The sequence below is a fragment of the Lycorma delicatula genome, chromosome 9 (assembly GCF_047948215.1).
Source record: "Lycorma delicatula isolate Av1 chromosome 9, ASM4794821v1, whole genome shotgun sequence".
Taxonomy (NCBI): Eukaryota; Metazoa; Arthropoda; class Insecta; order Hemiptera; family Fulgoridae; genus Lycorma; species Lycorma delicatula.
In genome coordinates this window covers 55733073-55755882 of record NC_134463.1, presented here as the reverse complement: position 1 = coordinate 55755882, position 22810 = coordinate 55733073, and the positions used below count along the sequence as shown (strand labels likewise).

At 28.0% G+C, this 22810-nt stretch overlaps 1 protein-coding gene across 2 annotated transcripts in view; it reads left to right on the top strand.

Annotated features, from left to right (window-relative positions):
• Nucleotides 1-22810, top strand: part of Smurf (SMAD specific E3 ubiquitin protein ligase) — a 157123-nt gene that overhangs the window by 119895 nt on the left and 14418 nt on the right. For both annotated transcript variants that reach the window (XM_075374744.1, XM_075374746.1), the window contains 6 exons: nt 2880-3010; nt 6027-6285; nt 8190-8505; nt 10447-10665; nt 12946-13124; nt 15356-15493. In XM_075374744.1, the coding sequence (XP_075230859.1) occupies nt 2880-3010; nt 6027-6285; nt 8190-8505; nt 10447-10665; nt 12946-13124; nt 15356-15493 (1242 nt within the window). The remainder of the gene's footprint in view (nt 1-2879; nt 3011-6026; nt 6286-8189; nt 8506-10446; nt 10666-12945; nt 13125-15355; nt 15494-22810) is intronic.

Genomic DNA, 22810 nt, shown 5'->3' with positions numbered 1-22810 from the left:
CTTCCTGTGACTTCTTTCTGTTCCTCAACATGAAAACAAGGCTCATGGGGAAAAATTTGGCTCGAACAAATAGGTAATCGTCAAGACACCTAGTTTTAGACGGTTTAAAAAAATGGCAGGGACATTGGGAAAAGTGTATCCTCCTAAAAGGAGATTATGTTGAAAAATAAATAACTTTTTTCAGAAAAATTTGTATTTTCATTCCTAACATGTGTACTTATTGATCCACCCTTGCAGATATTAATGAGATAAAGTTATAAAATTATAAAAATAATAGCCTATGTTAAGTGATTAGTCTAGGAATATTTTTTTTGAAATCAGCCATCCCTTGGCAGAAATCTGTATTTTATGTTAGATTTAGTGGCTACAATACATGAATTAGTTAAAAAATATTTTCATTGTTACCTAAGTTAATTATTATGAACTCTTTATTTCAGTTTTCAGTTTCTTTTCTGATAATCCTGTGCCATTTATCTGTTTTTGTAATGTGGTCTGTATAGGTTTTGTTATCGGTTATAAATTTACTTACAATATTAGTTTGAGTGAAAAAAAAAATTATTTAAATAAAACTTTATTTTTATAACTGAATAAGTTTAACTCATTCTTCGGACATAATATTCTATATCATTCTGAAATTTTTCCATTAGCTTTGAAAAAATTAGAGGAGCTCTGTGTTTATTCTGTGAAAATAGATTCAGAATATTCTCTTAAAAGTCACATTTTTCAGATATAGATACCTGTATTTTTTTGTCAATTTGTTATTTGAAAGAAGCTGTTTGGTAAAATAACTTGAATGGTTATTGTGAACAATAGCAGAGTGATATTTTGAGTTAGTTGTTGAAAGAAATGGAAATTTTGAACACTGAAAATAAAAAAACGTCAATATCTAGAACATATATTGAGGGGGTGTGATCATATAGTGTGGTTAATTCTTTCAAGAGAATCTAAATGATAAGTACATTGAAAACAGAAAAATGCCATAGCTCAGAAATTAAACAGAACAGTTCCTTTGTACATTTCCTCTGCACCTTTGCATCTTTCAGTTCCTTTGCTCCTTTGTACAAAAAGAAGAAGATTCATAAGAACTGTCTTAACTCTTTATTAACCATTTTTTCAAAATTGTATTAAATTTCTAAAAGCGAGTTGTTTTTAATATGAATGAACCTTTCATATTAGAAAAAAGAAAACTCCAGTAAAGCAGTAGTAGAGACATGAATAATTTTTGTTATTATCTAATAATTTATTATTTTTTAATCTATTTATTTAATGTGCAATTGATAACAATTAATAAAATGAATTCAATTATGACCGAGGATGCGGGATACCCACTAAAGTATATTATCATGATTAATTAAGGTAGATAGGTCTTATCTCAATATTCTATACTAGGTGGTTTATATTATTAATTTTAAAATGTGTGTGTGTGATTTATAAAGCTTTTAATAATTTAAATTAAATATATTATTTCCTTAATCCAGTTATCATATTCAAATTTTACTTGTTCTTTGTTAGATTGCTGTTTTTTTATTATTTGTAGTTTTGTAAAATATAAGGGATTTAAAGTTATTGCTAATATTGATGTGTTTTTGTTTTTGAGAGAACATGTTTATTTCAGTAATGAGATCAGCATAGTTAGATTTTTGTTTATTGTGTTATAATATTCTTGTACGTTTACCTGTAATCGTTCTTTAAAGTTTCTATTTATCATTCCCAATTGAATATTTTACAATTTGCTTTCCACTTTCTGCTTTATAAACATCTTCACTTCAAGTATTAGAATTAAATATTTTATTAATTATAAGATGTAATTTTTTTTTAATTACATGTTGGCATTATCATTTAAAGGCTTTTGTATTTTTATTTTTTCATGTTATGAGTTATTAATTTTATTTTTATACGACATTTATTACAATTTAGAATTTTAATTTAACTAAACATTATCAGTTTATACTGTACTGATTCATCAATCACACTAGTAGTGAGTGGGTTTTTTTGTGTAGTTTGTTAATTGTTACCAAAAATATTGGTTTTGTCTAATAGCCAGCTTCAATTTATATTTAATTATTTTATTTTGATATTTAAGTAGTAAAATATTTTATCATTTTCTGTTCAAAAAGTTTATAAAGCTTTTTATAAGAAAATTGTTTTATATTTGTATGAATTATTATTAATATTAAATATATATTTTATTATTAATATTATAAATTATGAATATTTTTATAAAAAACTGTTTTATATTTGAAAAAAGTAGTGAAATCTCATCGGAACATAAAAAGTTGTTTGTTTGGTTATTATCATTTTATAAGTTAAAAAATAAAAATTTATTTACTCTGATTAACTTATCGTCTACATTGTTTGCTGTATTTAAATACAATCTTAACAATTTTTCTGTTTTCTGTTAACTAAGTTTAGTTTGAAATGTAAAGAGATGTCTAGCCAAAAATTATGTAATTTTCTCTGTTCCATCACCCCCCCCCCCCAATCAAAAGTATACATTACTATGTAGAGTTATTTGTGCAATAGTCATATATAAATATACATCATAACGATTGTCTAAAAAAAATGTCAGATACCTTAATTATAATAATCTGTATAAACTGATTATTCTCTGTTATGTTACAATTTACTTAGTACAAATAAATTGATACCTCCTTTTTTTAATGTACAATTTTCTTTTATATCTTATTTGTAGGCTTTTTCATTTTTATATATACACACACACATACACACACACCTTTTTTTATTGTATATTATACTGTAATTACTTCAGTTGTTTGTTAAGAATATCAATTATTAAAAAGTAATTTTTTACCTTAATTTAATTCTATTATTTTATGAAAGTTACACTTTGTAACAACAGTTTTACCGGCTTTTTATAGGCACAGAGAAGAGTCTGGTGGTAGACCTCCCTCTGGTCAGTCAAGAAGAAGAGGAAATCGAAGACAAGCAGCCAGTGGTAATGTCGGTCGTCATCACGTACCGCAACCAAATGATCTCCCTCCTGGTTACGGTATAGTTAATAATTATTGTTTATTCGAATAATTCAAAATACAAATGCTTTTTATTTACATATTCTAAAGAAAATATTGGTATTATATCAAAAATATTCTTAACTATGATAAGTTTTTTATTTACACTCCAATTTTTAAAATGAAATAGAATTTTTCATTTGCTTGACTTATTATTTTAGTTGTTATATATTTTGAACAGAGCAGCATTTTCTTTTGATTAAAATCAAATTATTTTTTTTAGATATTTATCGAAAAAAAATTTTTTTTAATATATTGTACCTTTAATTGGTTCCTTTATGAAGATTTAAACTTTCAGAGTAATTACTATATTAAGTAGAAAAATGTTTTACATAAAGTATAATAAACGTTTTTTGTAGATGTTAATATAAAATAGTTTATTTGAATTTGAATGTTAATAAATCTCCACATCATCACTTTCATTATTTTGTTCACTTCTAATTGACCTCAAATAAAGGAAGAAGAGGTTATCAATTGGATAGTGTATTGGGGTTTTTTTTGCATATTTTCATATTTTTCACCTGAAAGACCAATCGTCTTTCTTTATTTTGTTAAATATCTTTTAGCTGATAACTGATTCCAAAAGGACTAAATGGTTAAAAAAGTAAAAAAAAAAAAAAAAATCACAATTATTTTTTTAACTCCTTGTCAAAAGTAAGGATTGGTTATATTTTATTTAAAAGTAAAGAAGTGCCATTTTAGTTTATAATTTATTTAATTTTATTATTCACTTTAAAAAAAAATTATTTTGCCAAACTAAAGTGAATTATTGATTTATGTGTGATCTGAAATCTCTTGAGTATGTTAATCATTCCTCTAAATGGTTAATCACTGAATAGTTTCAAATTGGTATACTACTTTAGAAACATTTTCCAAATAAAGACTAGTGATGTATATTCATACATTTAGCCTGAATTGTTTATAAATAAAGAATAAAGTATGTGCTTTCAAGTAATATTTCTTGTTCTTTCTGTTGTGATATCATTTAAATAATTGTTATTATCATTATATTCATTCGCATCATAAATCTATACAATTATTTTAATTTTTTTGCAAGGAAACAATATATCATTTGATAAAAAGACTTTAAAAAATCATTATTTAAAATTGTAATATATTTCGATTGTGTTTTCTAACTTTTATGGTCAAAAATTAAAATTTATATCTGAAATTCTTCTGAATAATTTGTTATTTAAAGTAAGAAAGGAAATTTAACATAGAAAGGAACAGTTGAACTCATCATATGAATGTATACATGTATAATCACAGTTATTCAATTACCATTGACAGATTTTTATGAAACTTTCAAAAAATGAATAAAAATGTCTTAAAAAAGTTTTAGGTTAGTGTTTTTCAAAATTAAGTAAAGAAAATATAAATTAAAAAAGTAAACAAAAAACATTAAGGTTAATTGAATTAAACTATGTACTATTGTACTATTTTATTTACATAAAACTATTTCAAAAATTAAACTAAAAAAACAATTTGTTAAATAAGGTTTTTTTTCACTGCAAATAAAATAGTTACTTTAAGCTAGTTTCTTAAATACAAAAAAATTAACAATTAAGATATTGAATATGTACATTAAACTAATCAGGTTCTATGCAGTTACATTTAAACCCATGTGTATGTTGTGTGCAAAGATTAAATAGTGTATATATGTCTACGCATAATACATGGTTGGATGTTTATAAAAATAATAATATTTTTATAAATACACAGTATTATTTGTGTCCATCATGAACTTCATCTGGTGAATAAGGAAGGACTTGTTGATTGTTAAGGATAGTAGTTGTATTTTTGGATTATTCAGGGAAATCTTTTTAAACTTTTGTTGTAGAATAAGGTATATAATAATTAACCAGATGTACAAAAAAGAATATCGAGGTTTAATTTGTTATATCTCCTAAATCAGGTGTAGATTGTTGATTTAAAGCTAGAATCAAAGAGCAAAAAGGACATGACTGAAGACATATCCTTGTTATATATACCTATCTTTCCATTTGACAGCACCACAAGAAAAGATTGCATCTTCTGACAGAAATGTAAATCTGTAGTTACAGTTCAGTGTGCATTCCACAGAAATTTTAATTGTGATCCTCCCAAGTAACAATAACTCTTCTGTGGCATATGAATGATCAGATTCTGGGTAAAGGGAAAAGTGAAGGACAACCAAGAATATTAGAAGAAAATGTTGAACATATTTGGGGGTATTTCTTGTGTTGTGCTAAAGAGTCTGTAAGGAAGGATAGTCATGAAGTAGTGATGCCGGTGATGACAGTGTGGAATGTTTTAAGTAAATGCTTATATATGCGTCCATAACATTTACATCTGTTATTGACTTTGAAGCCTGCTGACAATGCTGAGTATGTCAACTTCAGAATCGAAATGTTCCTGAATGAAGATGATGACTTTCTTGATCGTATTGTGTTTAGTAATGAGTCAACATTTCATCTTAGTGACAACATTAATATATATAATGGCCATATCATAATGACCCAATGACTTGTTTGCAGTGGTTTCCAAGGTCGCCTGATTTGACCTCGTGATTTTTTTTTCTTTAGGGTTTCATAAAGAATCTAGTGTATGTGCCTGTGCTACCTACATATCTACATGATTTGAGGCACAGAATTGAAACAGCTGTCGCTTGCTTTGTTCCAGACATGCTGGTTTAGGACAAACTCTTCCATTGGCTGGATGTGTGCCATGTTGACAAAAGGTGTTCACATTGAACACTTTTAGGAAAAAAACTGTAAGAGTTACTAATGAGATACATTTTATTATTCATTACTATAAGTCAAAAAAGTTAAGAGAGAACAAATAGCTATAAAACCCCGGTATTTTTTATTTGTATACCCTGTATTTTTAGATTATAGGGAAAGTAATAATATAAGATTTTTAATAAATTTTGTAGTAATTATAAAAAAATATCATGATTTATATTTTTATTTTCTTTATATATATATATATATATAGTTTTTTCTTTTTTTACAATAGAGTTACGGACTACTCAACAAGGCCAGGTTTATTTTTACCATATACCGACTGGTGCTTCTACATGGCACGACCCTCGAATTCCCCGTGATTTACCAACAAATCCTGCTGATCTTAGTAATGAAGTACTTGGTCCACTTCCTCCTGGATGGGAAGTTAGGCAGACTGCTTCTGGTAGATCATACTATGTAGATCATAATAATCGTACTACACAATTTACAGATCCTAGATTATCTGGTGTTATAATATCAAGTTTAATGAAGTAAGTAAGAATATAATCAATCATGATATTACTTGTTTTTATTAGCTTATTTTTCAAGAATATGTTAAATAAAGAAAATGAAGAATAATGATAGTTATAATTTAAATAATGACTAATTAATATAAACTGTGTTAAAACATTTAATATAATCATATTACTTGAGAATGTAAAAGATATAGTTTTAAAGATATAGTTTTTCATTTCTTGTGTACGTTTAAAAATATAAATGGTATAAATAAATTATCACTCAATACTTGGTTACTGAGACAGATGTAACATAAAGACTTAGAAAGTAATGTCTCCATGGCAAAGTGATAGTGTCTCAGCCTTTCATCCAGAAGTCCCAGGTTCAAATACCTGTCAGGGGCAACGCATTTTTCATACACTACAAATTTCCATATTCATACTCCCAAAAGCTTATGTAAATACATAAAAAAGTAGAATTTCATCTGAGAGCACATGTCCATCCAATTAAATGACTGAAAACTACTTAAAATTATTAAAAATCACATAGTTATAATACAAATTGTACTTATCAATATTATCACCTTAAACATAGATGACTATAAAAACTAATGAAATTTGTTATTTAACAATCTAGATGTAAGATGTTATTTCCCATGCTATGTTCATCTAGAGATAAATTAAATTGAAATCAGACCTTTGAATTCTAACTGTTGAAGGCAATTTCCATTATCCATCATCCAGTTATTATAATAAATATTTAAAAAATACTTGAAAGTCGATTATCATACACGCAGTGGTTGTAGAACAGTCTTTTTATTTTTAGCAGTATGATCTCTTGGTCTGTTTATGTTCAAAAAATGTTTTGGCCTTTTGTGCTCCCAGAATCCGTCTGAAATTAATAAACTTCCATACTTTAAAAAACTTCCATCTAGTCATTGGTATCACAGATCCAGTCTTCAAACATCTAACCTTTTTTTTGTGCTGTAATGGTTGCATTCATATAAAGGATAACTATTAATTTCTAATTATTATTTTCTCCTTCCCTTGTTACAAATGATTTCCCTCTTGTTTTTTTTTTTACTGTTTTAGTATAGTTCAACCCAATCATAAAGTTAATCAGCATTAGATATTTTTTTTTTTAATTTATAATTTTCTAATAAATTAAAAATTATAAATGATTAAAAGGAAACTGGAACACAGAACTCAAAAATTTAGATGGAAATAGGAAGTAATGGAATGAACATGTTACTAGGCACTTGCCTCAGGCAGATAATCTTATAATTATAATGGGTACATCAATGGAATATCAAAAATTTTATCATTACTTGCTGGTCAGGGCTCGCTTCGCTAGGACCATCTAGACAGGCAGCTTTACCCCCTGGACCCCGATGCATTCATTTTCCTCTCAGTTAAATAAATGGTTTATATCAAGAAATATAAATCGTTGGAATAAATGAATTATTCATGCACTTCATTCAAAATAAAAATGTGAGCATATACAGCAATCCAATGCACCGTCTGTATGTGTGCATATACAACAAACAAACCACACCATGCTTTTTTATTAGAGAAATATCAATCAGAAGATTTTCACTGTAAAAAATTGCCGTCAAACTTGACTTGCTGAAATTTTTTTAATTTTCCATTATTTTATTTTTAAAACTTTTTCTACATATAAATTTTGGTTACACTAGAAATGAATTATAACCTTTTACTCACTTTTATAATTGGAAACATGCAGCCTGTTTAATGAGTTATCCTAGATGATTTTAAGTTATTCACCTATATCATAAAGATATTTTTGTGAATGTTTTATATTATACAGAAACAGAATAAATCATTAAACTAACCACAACTGAATTATTGTAATTACAGTGTGAGAATGAATTATTTTTCATTAGCACATTGTTTAATTTTTTCTCAATTTTTTTTTACAGAAAACATAATCCCCAGTCGTCTTCTTCATCAACACCTAATCCTACACCTGAAACATCTCCAACTAGTCCTTCAGAACAGACACCTTCAAATACAAACTCATCAAATACAACTACCACAACAGTTACGACGACAACTACTCCTGTAGGACCACGACCACCTGATGGTCCACAAAGTATAGAAGCAGATGGTGAAATGCTACCAAAATATAGACGAGATCTTGTAGCCAAACAGAAAATACTACGAGCAGAATTAAATGCTTTACAACCGCAAAGTGGTCATTGCCGCCTTGAAGTCTCCCGTTCTGAGATTTTTGAGGTTATTTCTTCATTTTTAAAATAATTTTATGCACATTTATAGATACATATTTTTATTTATTTATTCTCTTGTAAATACACGTTGATACCTATATTAATAAAATATTTTTAAATACATCCTCTGCAGAGATTCTATTTCCTTACTGTAGCTAATAGTGTATTCATGTACCTAGGGTGTAATCATGTAGAGTAATATGGAAGTTCACATTACCTTAGATCTTTTTTTTATAAAGCACTGTATTAATAAGTCTAACTAACATATAAACAATATATTCATTAATGCAGGTTAAATTTTATATTGCCATTGCCGTTGTAAAAGAATATGTATATACACTGGACAGCATGATAGTTTTATATCTCTATATAGTTTGTGTGTGTTAAAAAAACTAATTGAAAGGTTAAATGATTAAGTTACTTTATGACAAATGCAATATTTTAAGAAAATTATCCCCTTTTTTAGTTGTCTTTTTTTATTGAATTCATCTAGTTAACAGTTTTGTTACACACTCCAATACATGAAGTTTTATTAAATCCCAAAATATATGTATATATGTTTAGAATTTTAGTTTAGGTTTTGTTCTGTTAATTAATTTGGATCCCAAAAATTACAGTAGAGCTTCTTTTTATAAGAAGAGCTGTAATCCAGGTGAAATCTTTGGCTAGTCGTAACACAAAAATGAAGCGTTTACAGACATACAATTATACAAACTTTTTTCATTATTTTCACCAGTAGAACATGTCCTAAAAGTTTCTTAGTTTTTTTTCTCTGTACTTATGTATTAAACAGAATCCAAAATTTGCTAAATCTTAAACATTCATTCAAATTTTGAACAAATTGAGAATAAAATTTACATTATGCGTGCAGAAATATGATATAGAAATTAATTCAGTAGCAGAATTTTATAAATTTTCAATTGGCTCTATACCCACTATTAGCATTCAACATTCATACATTTATACTTTACTCAGGTATAGTTAACCCGTCGCATCAAAACTGCTTAAATCTTATGATTAAATTCTAATTTAATTGAACTGAGTTTAGTTATTGTTTTATTGAGCAGTCTGATTATCCTTTTAACTCTTTTGACTCCTCAGGTAGGACAGCCCTACCCTTTCAATATTCTGTTGTTATCCACAGTTAGGTAGGGTTGGCGGCTGGTAGGGTCCACCCTTACCACTTGCCAAGTTATTTTTCAATACACAATGTTGTCCTGCAGTCTTTGACTCTGAGGAATTGTTACAAAGTCATTTCCATTAAATATCTCCAGATGTTATTAATAAAAATTTAAAAAAATAGGTGAGCAGATTTTGCATTGGAATGAGTTTTATTAATAGCATGCCAGTTCCATACTTTATGTTCTCTTGTGTTGTTTTAACTAAGTTATATTTATTAATTATATATAAAATGGATATTTAAAAATGTGATATTTTTAGTAAAATTATTTGCATCAGAAGCGTTATTCTGATTTGGGTTCTTAGTGTGGTAATTTTTAGAAGGTAATTTAGAGTAAATAAATGATAATGTAGTATTAGAAAATGATGTGAATGTATATGGTTTACAAAGTACATCTATATCACCATAAAATTTCTGCTCTCACATGCATGAACAGGTTTTCTTGACTTTGGAATCAAGAGAAACTATCAGCACTGTTAAGCAAAAATCTCTCTTCAAAAAAGTAAAATGTACAATTACAGCAAAAAAAAAGTGTTTATAAAAATTGTACTCTATTAATTTATTTTATACAGAGCAAATAAAATTTATTTGTATAATTATATAAATAATAAATTTGAACAGTAATTTGTAAAATAATTTTAAATAATTTATTTAAAAGTAATTTGTAAACCGTTACAATTAAGAATATGGTTTTACTTATTTAATTTAAGTCTCATTTGTGTAGAGTACAGCTTTAATATGTATATCTTTTATGATTTCCCCTTTCAGGAATCGTATAGACTAGTTATGAAAATGCGTCCTAAGGAAATGCGTAAGCGGTTGATGGTTAAGTTCCGTGGTGAAGAAGGATTAGATTACGGCGGTGTAGCAAGAGAATGGCTTTATTTATTATCACATGAAATGCTTAATCCTCAATATGGTCTTTTCCAATATTCAAGGGAAGGGAACTACACCCTACAAATAAATCCTGATAGTGGGGTTAATCCTGTGAGTAATTTTATATACATTAATTGTTAAATACTTTTCAGTACCTTTTTGGAGGAAAATTTTATTTTATAATAAATACATAAATATTTATGTATTTTTTAATCAAAAAGTCAGAATGTTATGTAATAAAATACACTGATCATGTTCAAAACAATTTTCCCAAGATTGTGAATAGATTTAAATAAGTTCATATTACATTGCAAAAATTTCAGTTCATAGAAAAATTAACTTTTTACATTTTACTCAAAATTAGTAACATACTATAGTAAAACCAGATACCCCAAGAAATTGAAGTAAGTGTCATTATATTATTTACCAATTTTTAATGGACACCATTTAAAGCTGAAAGATAGAATTCAGACTTCTGAAATAAATATCTTTAAATATAATTGTAAAGATGAAGAATTACAGTTTCAGAAATGGGCTGTCTGATTGTCATTATGATTAGAATGCTAGCCTGTAGCTTTAGAGGTTCAGGATTCAACTAAATACCATGAGCATTGACAAATGCTCATACCGTGAGCATTTGTCAATGCCCGTTTATGATTTCACCTTCATTTCATTATTTATAAAAGCCTCTTTTATGCTTCTGACAATTGTCCTAAAAAAAATAAATAAAAGAAAAGATTTATCAGATTATTGTTTGTATTATAATGCTCCTTATAATTCTTCCTTGCTCTTGAGTGATTTTGCATTCCTTAAATGAAGAAGCAAGTGGAATAGAAGTTGGTATGGGCACATAATTAAGAGAGGAAGTAGAATATTGAAAATTAGTTGTAAAAATTTTAAAATGAAAACTTCCATGGAGAAAAACTTTGTATAGATAATAAAATCTTTAAAGAAGAAAATAAGAGAAAGAAGAGCTAATGATGTTATTGTAAGTAGAATTGTACAAGGAAACGTATAATTGAAAGTCGTTGCTGAAAGGTTCCACCCATGTATTTATAAGATGAGGGGAAGAAGAGACAAAAAAACAACTTATGTTGATAAATAAATATTATTTATTTGACTCTTTCATGGAAGGTTCCTCCTTCTGTTGGATTTGTATTATGTTATACACAATACAATAAAATGAAATCATTTTATTTAATGTTAATCAGTTCCCAATAAGTGCTAGAATGTTAGCATGAGTGATCCTTTGTGGAATCCTTAAAAACTTTTCTCTTTTTACAATCAGATACTTTAGCTCATGCTTTATTACAATTGTAGTTGTCTGATAAAATGCACAGCTGGTTTTAAACAAAAAAAAAATTAATAAGACTTGAGTGATTAAGAAAACAACGGTAAAAAAGTTCTCTCTCTCTCTCGCTCTCTCTCTCTCTCTCTCTGTATGACGATTCCATAAATTAAATTTGTTAGTAAAGATGATAAGACAGAAAATTATAACTATAAAAAGTTTAATTGTTTTTGAGTAAAGCAAGACATTAAATTTCTTTCTGCACTGAAGTTTTCCTTTTTTAAGAAAAAACATGATTAACATTGTAATAAAGCAATAAAAAGTAAATAATCCCTAACATATTATTCATTGCCATAAGTAAGATTTTAGATTTGGAATACACAGAATTATTCTGTGTAGTCTAAGAAAAAGTATGTCATAAATCGGTATAAAATAACGGGTGATTGCCAATAGAAAAAGTTTTAACTCTTTTTTATTAAATTTTGTTGCATAAAATGTGACTAAATGTTCTTCCTTGCTTAAACAAAAAACATTTACTTTAGATTTATACTTATGTTCATTTTTTAGGATAAGCATATAACATGAATATTTAATCATTGTTAATCTACAGGAGAACCTCTGTAGCTCAGTTAGAAACATAACAAAAGAAAATCAACAAAATAAAATAATGAACATATAACAATTAAACACATACATTCTTACGCATTTTTGTTTACAACTTTATAAAGATCATTGCATTCTCACTGCTTATAAATTTTTTTTTCATTGTTGATCAACCAATGGTTATTATTTAGAGGAAAAACAGTATATAATTTTAATCAGTATGAAAATACCACATTTAATTTAAAAAGAAAAACTGTTACTTGAATACTGCTGTCTAACAATACTGTAATCTATTAGTATACACTTTGTAATACTTGAAGAGTCTACTATGGTTATGTGATTCTCCATCGATTGAGAAAAGAAGTTAATATTATTCAATGAACTTTTCTCATTATTTGCTTTTCGAATTGACACATACTAAAATATTATCATGATATGATTTTTCTTAGTTTGTGTTTTGAATAAATATAAATTTTCAATATATTTTTTTTTTTTCCCAGGAACATTTGTCATATTTCCATTTTGCTGGTAGAATAATTGGAATTGCTGTTTTTCATGGTCATTATATAGATGGTGGTTTTACAACTCCATTTTATAAAATGCTTCTTAATAAACCAATTACATTAGAAGATATTGAAGGTGTTGATCCTGAATTACATAGAAGCCTTACTTGGATATTGTAAGTAAACTTTTCTGGGAATCTAATATCAGTATCTTTCAATATTTTTATTTATTTTTTTAGTTCTTGATTTACAAAGAACAACCATTCTTGAAGTATATTTAAACCATCTCCCATATTGTTTTATGAAAGATGTTGAGGACAGTTTTATTAATCACTGCAGACTTGTTTTAATCACCACTATGTTTGTACTTTTATTTCTAGTTTAGACCGGAAATAAACAATACTGGTTTAGTTATTATTCGTGATTTATTACTATCAAATGTCAGCTTAATTAATTATTGTACTTTGATTTCATAAATTTAGAAAAAAAAAGTAAAATGATAAGGAGTTGGGAAAAACTGAATTTGCTTGGAAATGTTGGCAAGTCAAATGACTAGGGAAAGTCACATCGGTAAAAAACCTACATTCAAATGTTTTTAAATTGGATGTGTTGGATGATAGACCAAGACTCTAAGTTGGGCTGTATTGCATTACAATTATCTCTCCACTAGATAAAAATTACACACCATTTAGTCGAGATGTGAATCTGTGGCCAGAATGCCTATACTATCACAATCGCTCTTCATTACTCATAGTATTTTATAGCAGTCTTTAAATAAATGCATGTACCACAGTTATTTATAGATTGTTTTGGATTAATCTTATGTTGTGATGTTTGTGTAAATGAAGTAAACAAGAATGGGTTAAACATAGTAATTGATTAGCTCAATTTAAAGTTATTATATAGTGGAAGAAAAAAGGAAGACTGAGATTGCTTTATGTAAATGCATTGTCCACTTTACTTAGAGCAATAATATAAATATTATGAAGTAAAGAAAACATACATAAAATATCTAGCTATTTTATGAACATGTAACAAATCATGTTTATCTGTCTATTTTAATATCTATTTTATGTATGTAAAACATACATAAATTAGAAGTATTAAACAAGAGTTATCGTACTTTCCATTCTACATACTATAACAAATTAGTTGCTTCACCTGATCAGTGACAGCACCGAACATCAAAACAATACTGCACTTATTTCCTCTGGCACAAGATTATTAAAATTAAAATATATATATTACAATATATTATAATATAATTACAATATATTATTATATATTATAATATATAATATTATAATATATATATATTACAATATATTTTTCCTGTTACATACTATAGAGAAAATAAAAAGCATCATATAAGAGTGCACTTGTCCACCCACAACCATAGCCAAAGTGAGAATGAACTAATGGATTGTCGGCTATTTATTTTCCAGAAATTTTCTTTCTGAAGCTTATTAATTGATAATCATTTATAACATGCATAACAAAAAGCTCTTTTTGATGTTCAAGCAAGCTTGAACATCAGCAATTTACTGATTCATTTTGTGAACCTTGATATGCAAATACCATGATTTGGAAAAAGTTAATCTTATTCGTAAACTAAGAAATAAATTTTATGCAGTCTTTCACAAAACAACTTCAGATTAATCACCTTATCTAGCCAGCTAATATACCATTCCTTAAGATCAGTTAAAGATTTATAATGGTTTTGTAACAACTTATCCTTATGAGATCGTGTTTATGTGACAAAGTTTATCATAATAATATCAGATTAAAAGACATCTTTTCATAGATGTATATGTATATGTCTGAGGAAAGAAAAATTATTACTTTTGTACTCGAACTGTTAATCACTCCCATCCTTACATATTGAAATAAAATGTATTATCAGTTAATTTTTTTCAACTTAATTTCAAAAAATCAGGTTGTGGATATTATGGACATAGATATGTTTATTTGTACCTATTGTAATTGATGAATGGTAGTGTAATTTATCATTACATTTGTGAAGTATTTTAATTTTTTCCTTTCTATGTGGAATGTTAACAGATTTAGACTAATCATAGCCTAATGTTGCTCAATTTGTCTTCAGGCAATCACTTTTTGCTACTCTTCTCAACAATATATCTGTACAGAGTTACATGTTCACTTTTTTCCCAAAACTAGAGATGTTACTACCATCATTTTACTTACTGTAATTTTAAGCTATAAAAGTGCAGTAAATGTTGTGCAGCCTTCCAGATCATCGTGCAGCTTGTTTTTTATTTGCTGTTGAACGAAGTTATCACGAAATTTCTTTCAGAAAATATGATTTGCTTTCAAAATCCTCTTTAATGTAATAAAATATAATGTTATATATTGAGTTTTTCAAGTAGCTTTTTTTTCAATTTTTCAGGGAAAATGATCTCACTGGAGTTATAGACACAACATTTGCTGTTGAAATAAACAGTTTTGGTGTGCTTAGAGTACATGAACTTAAAGCTGGAGGTAGAGATATTCCTGTTACAGAAGAAAACAAAAAGGAATATGTGAAGTAAGGAATATTTTGAGAAGGATAGTTTGATAAGTAGTTATGATTCTTGGAATTATTTTTAATTACATAGATTGTTATCCTTTGTTTTATTTCTTAAAAGAAAAAATTGAAAGGTTTTCTTTTTTAAATTATTTGTTGGGTTCTGGGTAAGATGATTTGTATCCTTTACAACCTGATTGTTCCACAACCTCTGAAACATTTCAGAATGTCATGACTAGGTTATTAATGCCGTTAAAGTAATTAATTATAATTGCAAGTTGTATAAGTTTTGTTTCAAATTAGAATTTTAATTTCTGATCTCGTGTGGCTTGTCTAATTCTTTTAGTGGTATTGCTGATGCAGGTCAGTGTGTTATTAAAAATTTCATCAATTTTTACAGATTTGTTGAACTGTATTCACTTGCTTCTTTTTATTATGAATAGAAGCTGTTGATAATCAGTAATGAAATAGAATTAATATAAATCTAGAATTAATTATTTAGAATAGAATGTAATGTAATGCCAAGTCCAACTTCAAATCAGCCGGGTCAAAAAACTATGAGAATTTCTTAAAAATAATTGTGTGTGATTTCCTTTAAATAATATTGATATTATTAAAAGTACGTATATTCCTTAAAATATGTTAAGAACCAGATTACATGAAATCTTTGGAAATGCTTAGTTAGCAATGCCTGTTAAGCAAAACATGTTAAGTTATGCTTGTCCATTGAGTTCTTAATATTTTACAAACCTTCCAAAAAAAAAATTAATTAGGCTCTTTTTTTATTAGATTTTTTTTTTTTACCTTAGTAAATAGAGATGTAAAAGTTTGACATATAGCACTGTAATTTTCAGGCAGCTTAGTATAACATAGGCATCTTCCCAAATCAGCTGATTTGGAAGTCAAAATTTCCAGTGTTCAAGTCCTAATAAAGCCAGTTACTTTTATACGGATTTGAATAGTAGATCGTAGATACCGGTCGGTGTTCTTTGGTGGTTGGGTTTCAATTAACCACACATCTCAGGAATGGTCGAACTGAGATTGTTGAATCCATACGTTGCTGAAGTTCAAATCCGGATAGGAAGACCAAAAAATATGTTGATTGTTTGAAGTTGAATGATTATAGATGAATATGTATTAAGTATGCTTTATTTATTTGATTGAATACATTTGTTATTGAAACATTTTTGATTGAATTTTGATAGTTTTATTTGTCGTAATTGTAATAACACATTGAATATATTGAGTAGTATTATGTTAGTGAATTGAATAGAATAGAATGAGTACGTTGAGTGTAACTGTATAACTGAATCACTACATATTATGTTTAATGAATTGAATAGAATAAATGAATACGTTGAGTGTAACTGTATAACTGAACTACTACATGATATGTCTTGTCTACAATAGAGTCAGCTGAGCGGCAGAAAATGAATTACGACAATTAAAACTGCCATTACAATATTTTTAAATGTAAACAAATATGATATAAAAACTTAACATTACTGCCCGCCAAAATCGGCAGATTTTGAATATAAACTATTGATATTGAATATAAAATAAATAATTAAAATATAAAGAATGTAATGTAATATAATACAAATATGATACAATTTTGAACAAAACATAATTGACAATAATACAAATATTAGGTAGTATCATAACAATTAATAAGATATACATAAGTAATAAGTATAACAATATGAATGCATATAAAAAGAACATTGAATAAAAACTTAACATTTTAATTAATTATCAGATAAGGGTAGCAGACACAATTTATGTATTGGTCTACGAAATAAACCATTTGATGTACGAATGTCAACAACTAACTAAATTATCAGAACCCATGAAAGCATGAGTAACAATTCCAGATTTCCAAAATAATGGAGAAGTATTGTCATCACAAATTAAAACTAAATCGCCCTCACACAGATTTCTATTAGGAAAACGCCATTTATTGCGTTGTTTCAGTTGATGTAAATAATCTTTAGACCATCTTTTCCAAATAACTTAAATAAATTTCTGTAATAATTGCCACCTACCTAAGCGATTTTCTGGAATTTCAGAAAAGTCTGGGTCAGGAAATTAAGTAAGAGGAGAACCGATTAAGAAATGGCCAGAAGTAAGCGGTTCAGGATCTTTAGGGTCATTAGAAATAGCAAAAAGTGGGCGAGAATTAAGACATGCTTCAATTTGAGTTAAAATTGTATAAAATTCCTCAAACGTAAGAATGGTTTGTCCAACGACACGGCGAAGATGAAATTTAACACTCTTGATTCCACTTTCCCACAAGCCACCAAAGTGGGGTGAGGAAGGGGGAATAAATGACCATTTGAAATTTCAAGAATTTGAGAAAGATTGAATAGCCGAATTGAAGTCCTTCGATTTAAAAAATTGAAACAATTCATAAAGAGTGTTCCTAGCACAATGAAAGTTAGTAGCGTTATCTGAATACATTTGATTACAAATACCCCTGCGAGCAATAAATCGTTTTAAGGCAGCAATGAAGGATTCAGTTGTTAAATCTGAAACAAGTTCTAAATGAATAGCCTTAGTAACTAAGCAAATAAAAAGCGCAATATAGGCCTTTGAAAGAATTTTAGATTTCTGCCCGCCATGGCGAATCATAATAGGGCCACCATAGTCAATAGCGCAACTAGAAAAGGCTCGTGAAGGAGTGATTCTAGAAGAGGGTAATTGACCAAGTTGTTGAGATTGATTATCAGCATTAAAACGAAAACATTTTAGGCATTTCCTAACTATAGAACGAATAGCTATTTTTGCATTCAGAATCCAAAATCTTTGACGAAGAGAACTGTGAGTTAATTGGAGTCCAGCATGTAAAAGACGTAAATGTTCACTGTGGATAATTAACCTTGTTATGTTTGCATGAGGATGTAGTATTAATTGATGTTTTTTATCGAAAGACAAATTAGAATGTTCCAGTCTACCTCCTACACGAAGTAAACGTTTATAGTCTAAAAATGGATCTAGCGAACTGAGTTTACTTTGTTTTGAAATGAAACGTTGGTTATGAAGATCATTAATTTCAGATTTAAAATATGCTAACTGAGATTGATGAATGAAAAATTCAAGAGTGAATTCTAAATCATTTGGAGATAATGCATCAAATTTTTTATCGTTAGTAGACTTATGCTTAATATTTTGAATGAATCTAAAACAATAAGTAAAGACACGAATTAGTTTAGACAGCGATGAGTATTTCTCAGTATAATCAGTAATATTAGAGGTCAAAAGAGATACTTGAACAGTTTGACGTTTTTCAACAAGGCATTGAGGATCAACGTTTGTTTCAGTAGAATTAAAGTGATGATTAGTTGGCCAACAGAAAGAATCTTGCAAAAGCCAGCTTGGGCCATGCCACCATATTACAAAATTAATTCAATTTTCCGGAAGACATCCCCGAGAGAGTATATCGGCAGGATTCGAAGGTGATTCAATATGATGCCACTTCGCATTAAAAGTCAACTGTTGAATTTCTGAAACTCGATTGGCTACAAACACCTTCCAATTGGTGGATTGACCATGAATCCAATGGAGTGCAATCATGGAATCAGAATATAAATGAATTTCATTGATTCTTTCATTTAAAGCTAATGTAACTTGATTAAGTAAACATGATAAGAGCAAATAAGCACAGAGTTCAAGTCTTGGAAGAGTCATTTGTTTTAAAGGGGCAACTCTTGATTTGGAACACAATAAATTACATGAAACTTTATCATTACAGTAAGTAATTCTAACATATATACAGCATCCGAAACCCTTAAGAGATGAATCTGAAAATCCATGGAGTTGAAAGGATTTGATGCTACTATCAGTGTTTAACTTTACACATCTGTCAACATTTATAGAACTAACTAAACTTAATTGATTGTATAAAATTTGCCACTGCGATAGTAAATTATCGGGTAATGTATCATCCCAATTGCACTTGACTAGCCAAAGGCTTTGCATAAAGTGTTTGCATAAAAATATAATGGGTCCAATAAGACCTAATGGATCATAGATACCAGAAATAATTGATAAAATATGCCTTTTAGTGAATATTTTAACTTTCCTTTGATTGACTTCATAAGTTAATTTATCTAAGTAATTATTCCATAATATACCTAAAGTACGTATGTTTTCATTTTTATTTAATGATATAGGTGTATTTAATGGTACAGTATCATCAGTGGAGGAAACAATATTTTGACCAAACTAGTTTGAAAACAATTGGAGAACCACTTATGAAGGGGAAAGCCATACTGTTTTAATAAGTTACATACATCAGTTTTTAACTGCTTAATTTCATGTACACTATCAGCTCCTGTAATAAGGTCATCAACATAAAAATCATTTAATATGGCTCTGCAGGCATTAGGAAATTGATCATTATTATCATTGGCAATTTGAACTAAACAACGAGTAGCTAAAAATGAGGCACTAGTTGTATCATAAGTTACTGTTCTTAAAGCATAATGCTTTGTCTTGTTCAGGGTTTTCACGCCACAGTATTCTTTGCAAATTACTGTCTTTCTGAGTAACTAGAATCTGTCTGTACATTTTTGTGATATCAGATGTGATAACATAATTATGGACTCTAAATCTTAAAATTATTGAAAATAAGTCTTGTTGGACCGTAGGTCCTATCATTAGTGTATCATTTAGAGATAGACCATTTGGATTTGGCTGAGCCGTCAAACACAACTCTTAGTTTGGTTGTTAAGCTTGTTTCCTTGAAAACAGCGTGATGAGGTAGATAAAAAACTTCTAAGTCAGGTATCAATAAATCCTTTGAATTAAGTTCAGACATATGAACTAGGTTTATATATTCATTAATAAAATAGAGTATCCCTTCTTAAAACTAGGGTCTTGAATAAGTTTACGTTCTAAAGACAAAAATCTATTTTTGGCGATTTTGGTGATTAAGAGAATCACAAACTTTGATTTTATCTGATTTACGAGGTAATGTAACTATAAATCTACCATCCTTATTTCTAATTGTATTTTCTATGAAATTTCTTTCACATATTGAGTTATCATGAGAAGTTTGTTTGACTAAAATAGGTTCTTCTACCTCCCAGAATTTTTCTATCTGTGATGAAAGAAGTTTATTGTCATTATGAATGAAAAAGGAAGAAACTGAATTGTTGCGTGTAACATTTAAAGGAAGGTTTCCAGCTAATATATATCCTAGTCTTGTTTCTTGTATCAAAGGAAAATGCTGGTTACGTACAAATTTATTCTGCAGAATAAGGTTTAGGAAGTACTGTGCACCTAAAAGGACATCAATATTTGATGAAATGTTAAAGTTTGGGTCCGCAAGAAATAAGTTTTCAGGTAAATTAAGATGAGATGAATAAAATGATTCAGCAGGAAGATTGTCAGTTATTTATTAGATAGATAGATCACTTTATTATTATACAGATTGTCAGATTAGGTAATACACCACAAACAATGTCTAATGTAAAGTTTTCATAGCGAGAGTATAGTTTAACTGTGACACTGTAATTTGATTGACATAATGAGTTATTAATTCCAGAAATTGGAAGATTATTTTTTGTTAAAGTTAGCCCAAGTTTATGAGCAAATTCCATTGTGCAGAAATTGGCTTGACTGCCTGAATCAAGCAACACTACATGTCTGATAATTTCCATGTTTGTATTGCACACAGCAGTAGACAATAAAACATTTTTGTTTGTTTGTAATTTTAATGCACAATAAGTATTATTTTCAGGCTTAGAGCTAGATTTATTAATTTCCTCTGTTTGGATTAAGGAATGATGCTTTTTGGAACATGTTTTACATACATGCTTATTCATACAGTTATTTACAAAGTGACCTGTTCGAAAACAATAAAAGCAACACTTATTTTGGACTAAAAATTCCTTGCATTCATCTACTGTTAAATCAAGAAATTTTTTACATGTATATGAATAATGATCGGATTTACACATAGTACATTGAATAATTTTTGAATTTGCATGGTAACTAACTAAATTTCTTCTGTAAATTTTATTTGTATTGTTATATTTCCCTTGACCTTTAAAGGGTTTGTTAAATACTTGTTTGTTAAAAGAGTGAGTGTTATTTGATTGCGAATTATACTCAAGTTTACTGCAACATTTTCAAGTATTTGTCTTCTATTATTAAGAAACTCAACAAAGTTTTTGAAATTAGGAAAGTTTTCATTAGAAAGTCTTTCTTTCCAATTTTTGCAAGTATTTTTGTCTAATTTTGATGCTAGTAATTGCATAACAATGAGCTCATAAGGATTTACAGGTAAATTCATTGCCTCCAATGAACTTATACAAGAATTAATTTTATTAATAAAATGATTAAATTATCTGCAGTCTCCTTTTCAATGAAACCAATTTTTAAAATATTTTCAATAAGATGAATAGAGATTATGTATTTATTATCATATCTTTTTTTAAGGAGATTTAAGGCGACTGAATAATTTTCCCTTGTAATTAGTAAGTCTTTGATGATATTAAGGGCCTCATCCCTTAAAGATGACTGTAAGTAGTGTAATTTTTGAATATCGGATAGGTCATTTCTAGAATGAATTAAGTCATTAAATGTATTAAAGTAATACTGCCAGTCAAGTAAATTTCCACTAAAACATGGCAATTTAATTGGCTGTAAGAATTGCATTTGATTATTAATTGGTTTCATATCGGTAGGATCTGATTTATCAGGAGGTTTTATAGACATTTTATCTAACAAAGATTTTAATTTACATTCTATGTTACATAGATTATCTTCAGTTTGTATTCTGTCTTCAGCTATATTCTCATCAACAGCTTCCAACTGAGACTGAATGCCATCATATTTAACTTGTAATTCTAAAAATTTCTTAATTTTATTTGTAAAGAATATATTTCATTGTTTGTGGGGTTAAAATTATCAACAAAGGTATTGATTCGTGTGATTGTTGCTTTAATTATACCACGTTTTTTTAAAACGTTCCTTGCTATTAGTCTGCAAAGTCTTACTGTTGAGTGTCTCCTGTTCAGTCATTTTGAATTAAATTACATTATACGTCTATACGAATTAAGTCAATGTTAAAACTTACAGCTTAAAATCAAATACGTCGAATCCATATGTTGCTGAAATTCAAATCCGGCTCGGAGGACCAAATAAATATGTTGAATCCATACGTTGCTGAAGTTCAAATCCGGATAGGAGGACCAAATAAATATGTTGATTGTTTGAAGTTGAATGATTATAGACGAATATGTATTAAATATGCTTTATTTATTTGACTGAATACATTTATTATTGAAACATTTTTGATTGAATTTTGATAGTTTTATTTGTCGTAATTGT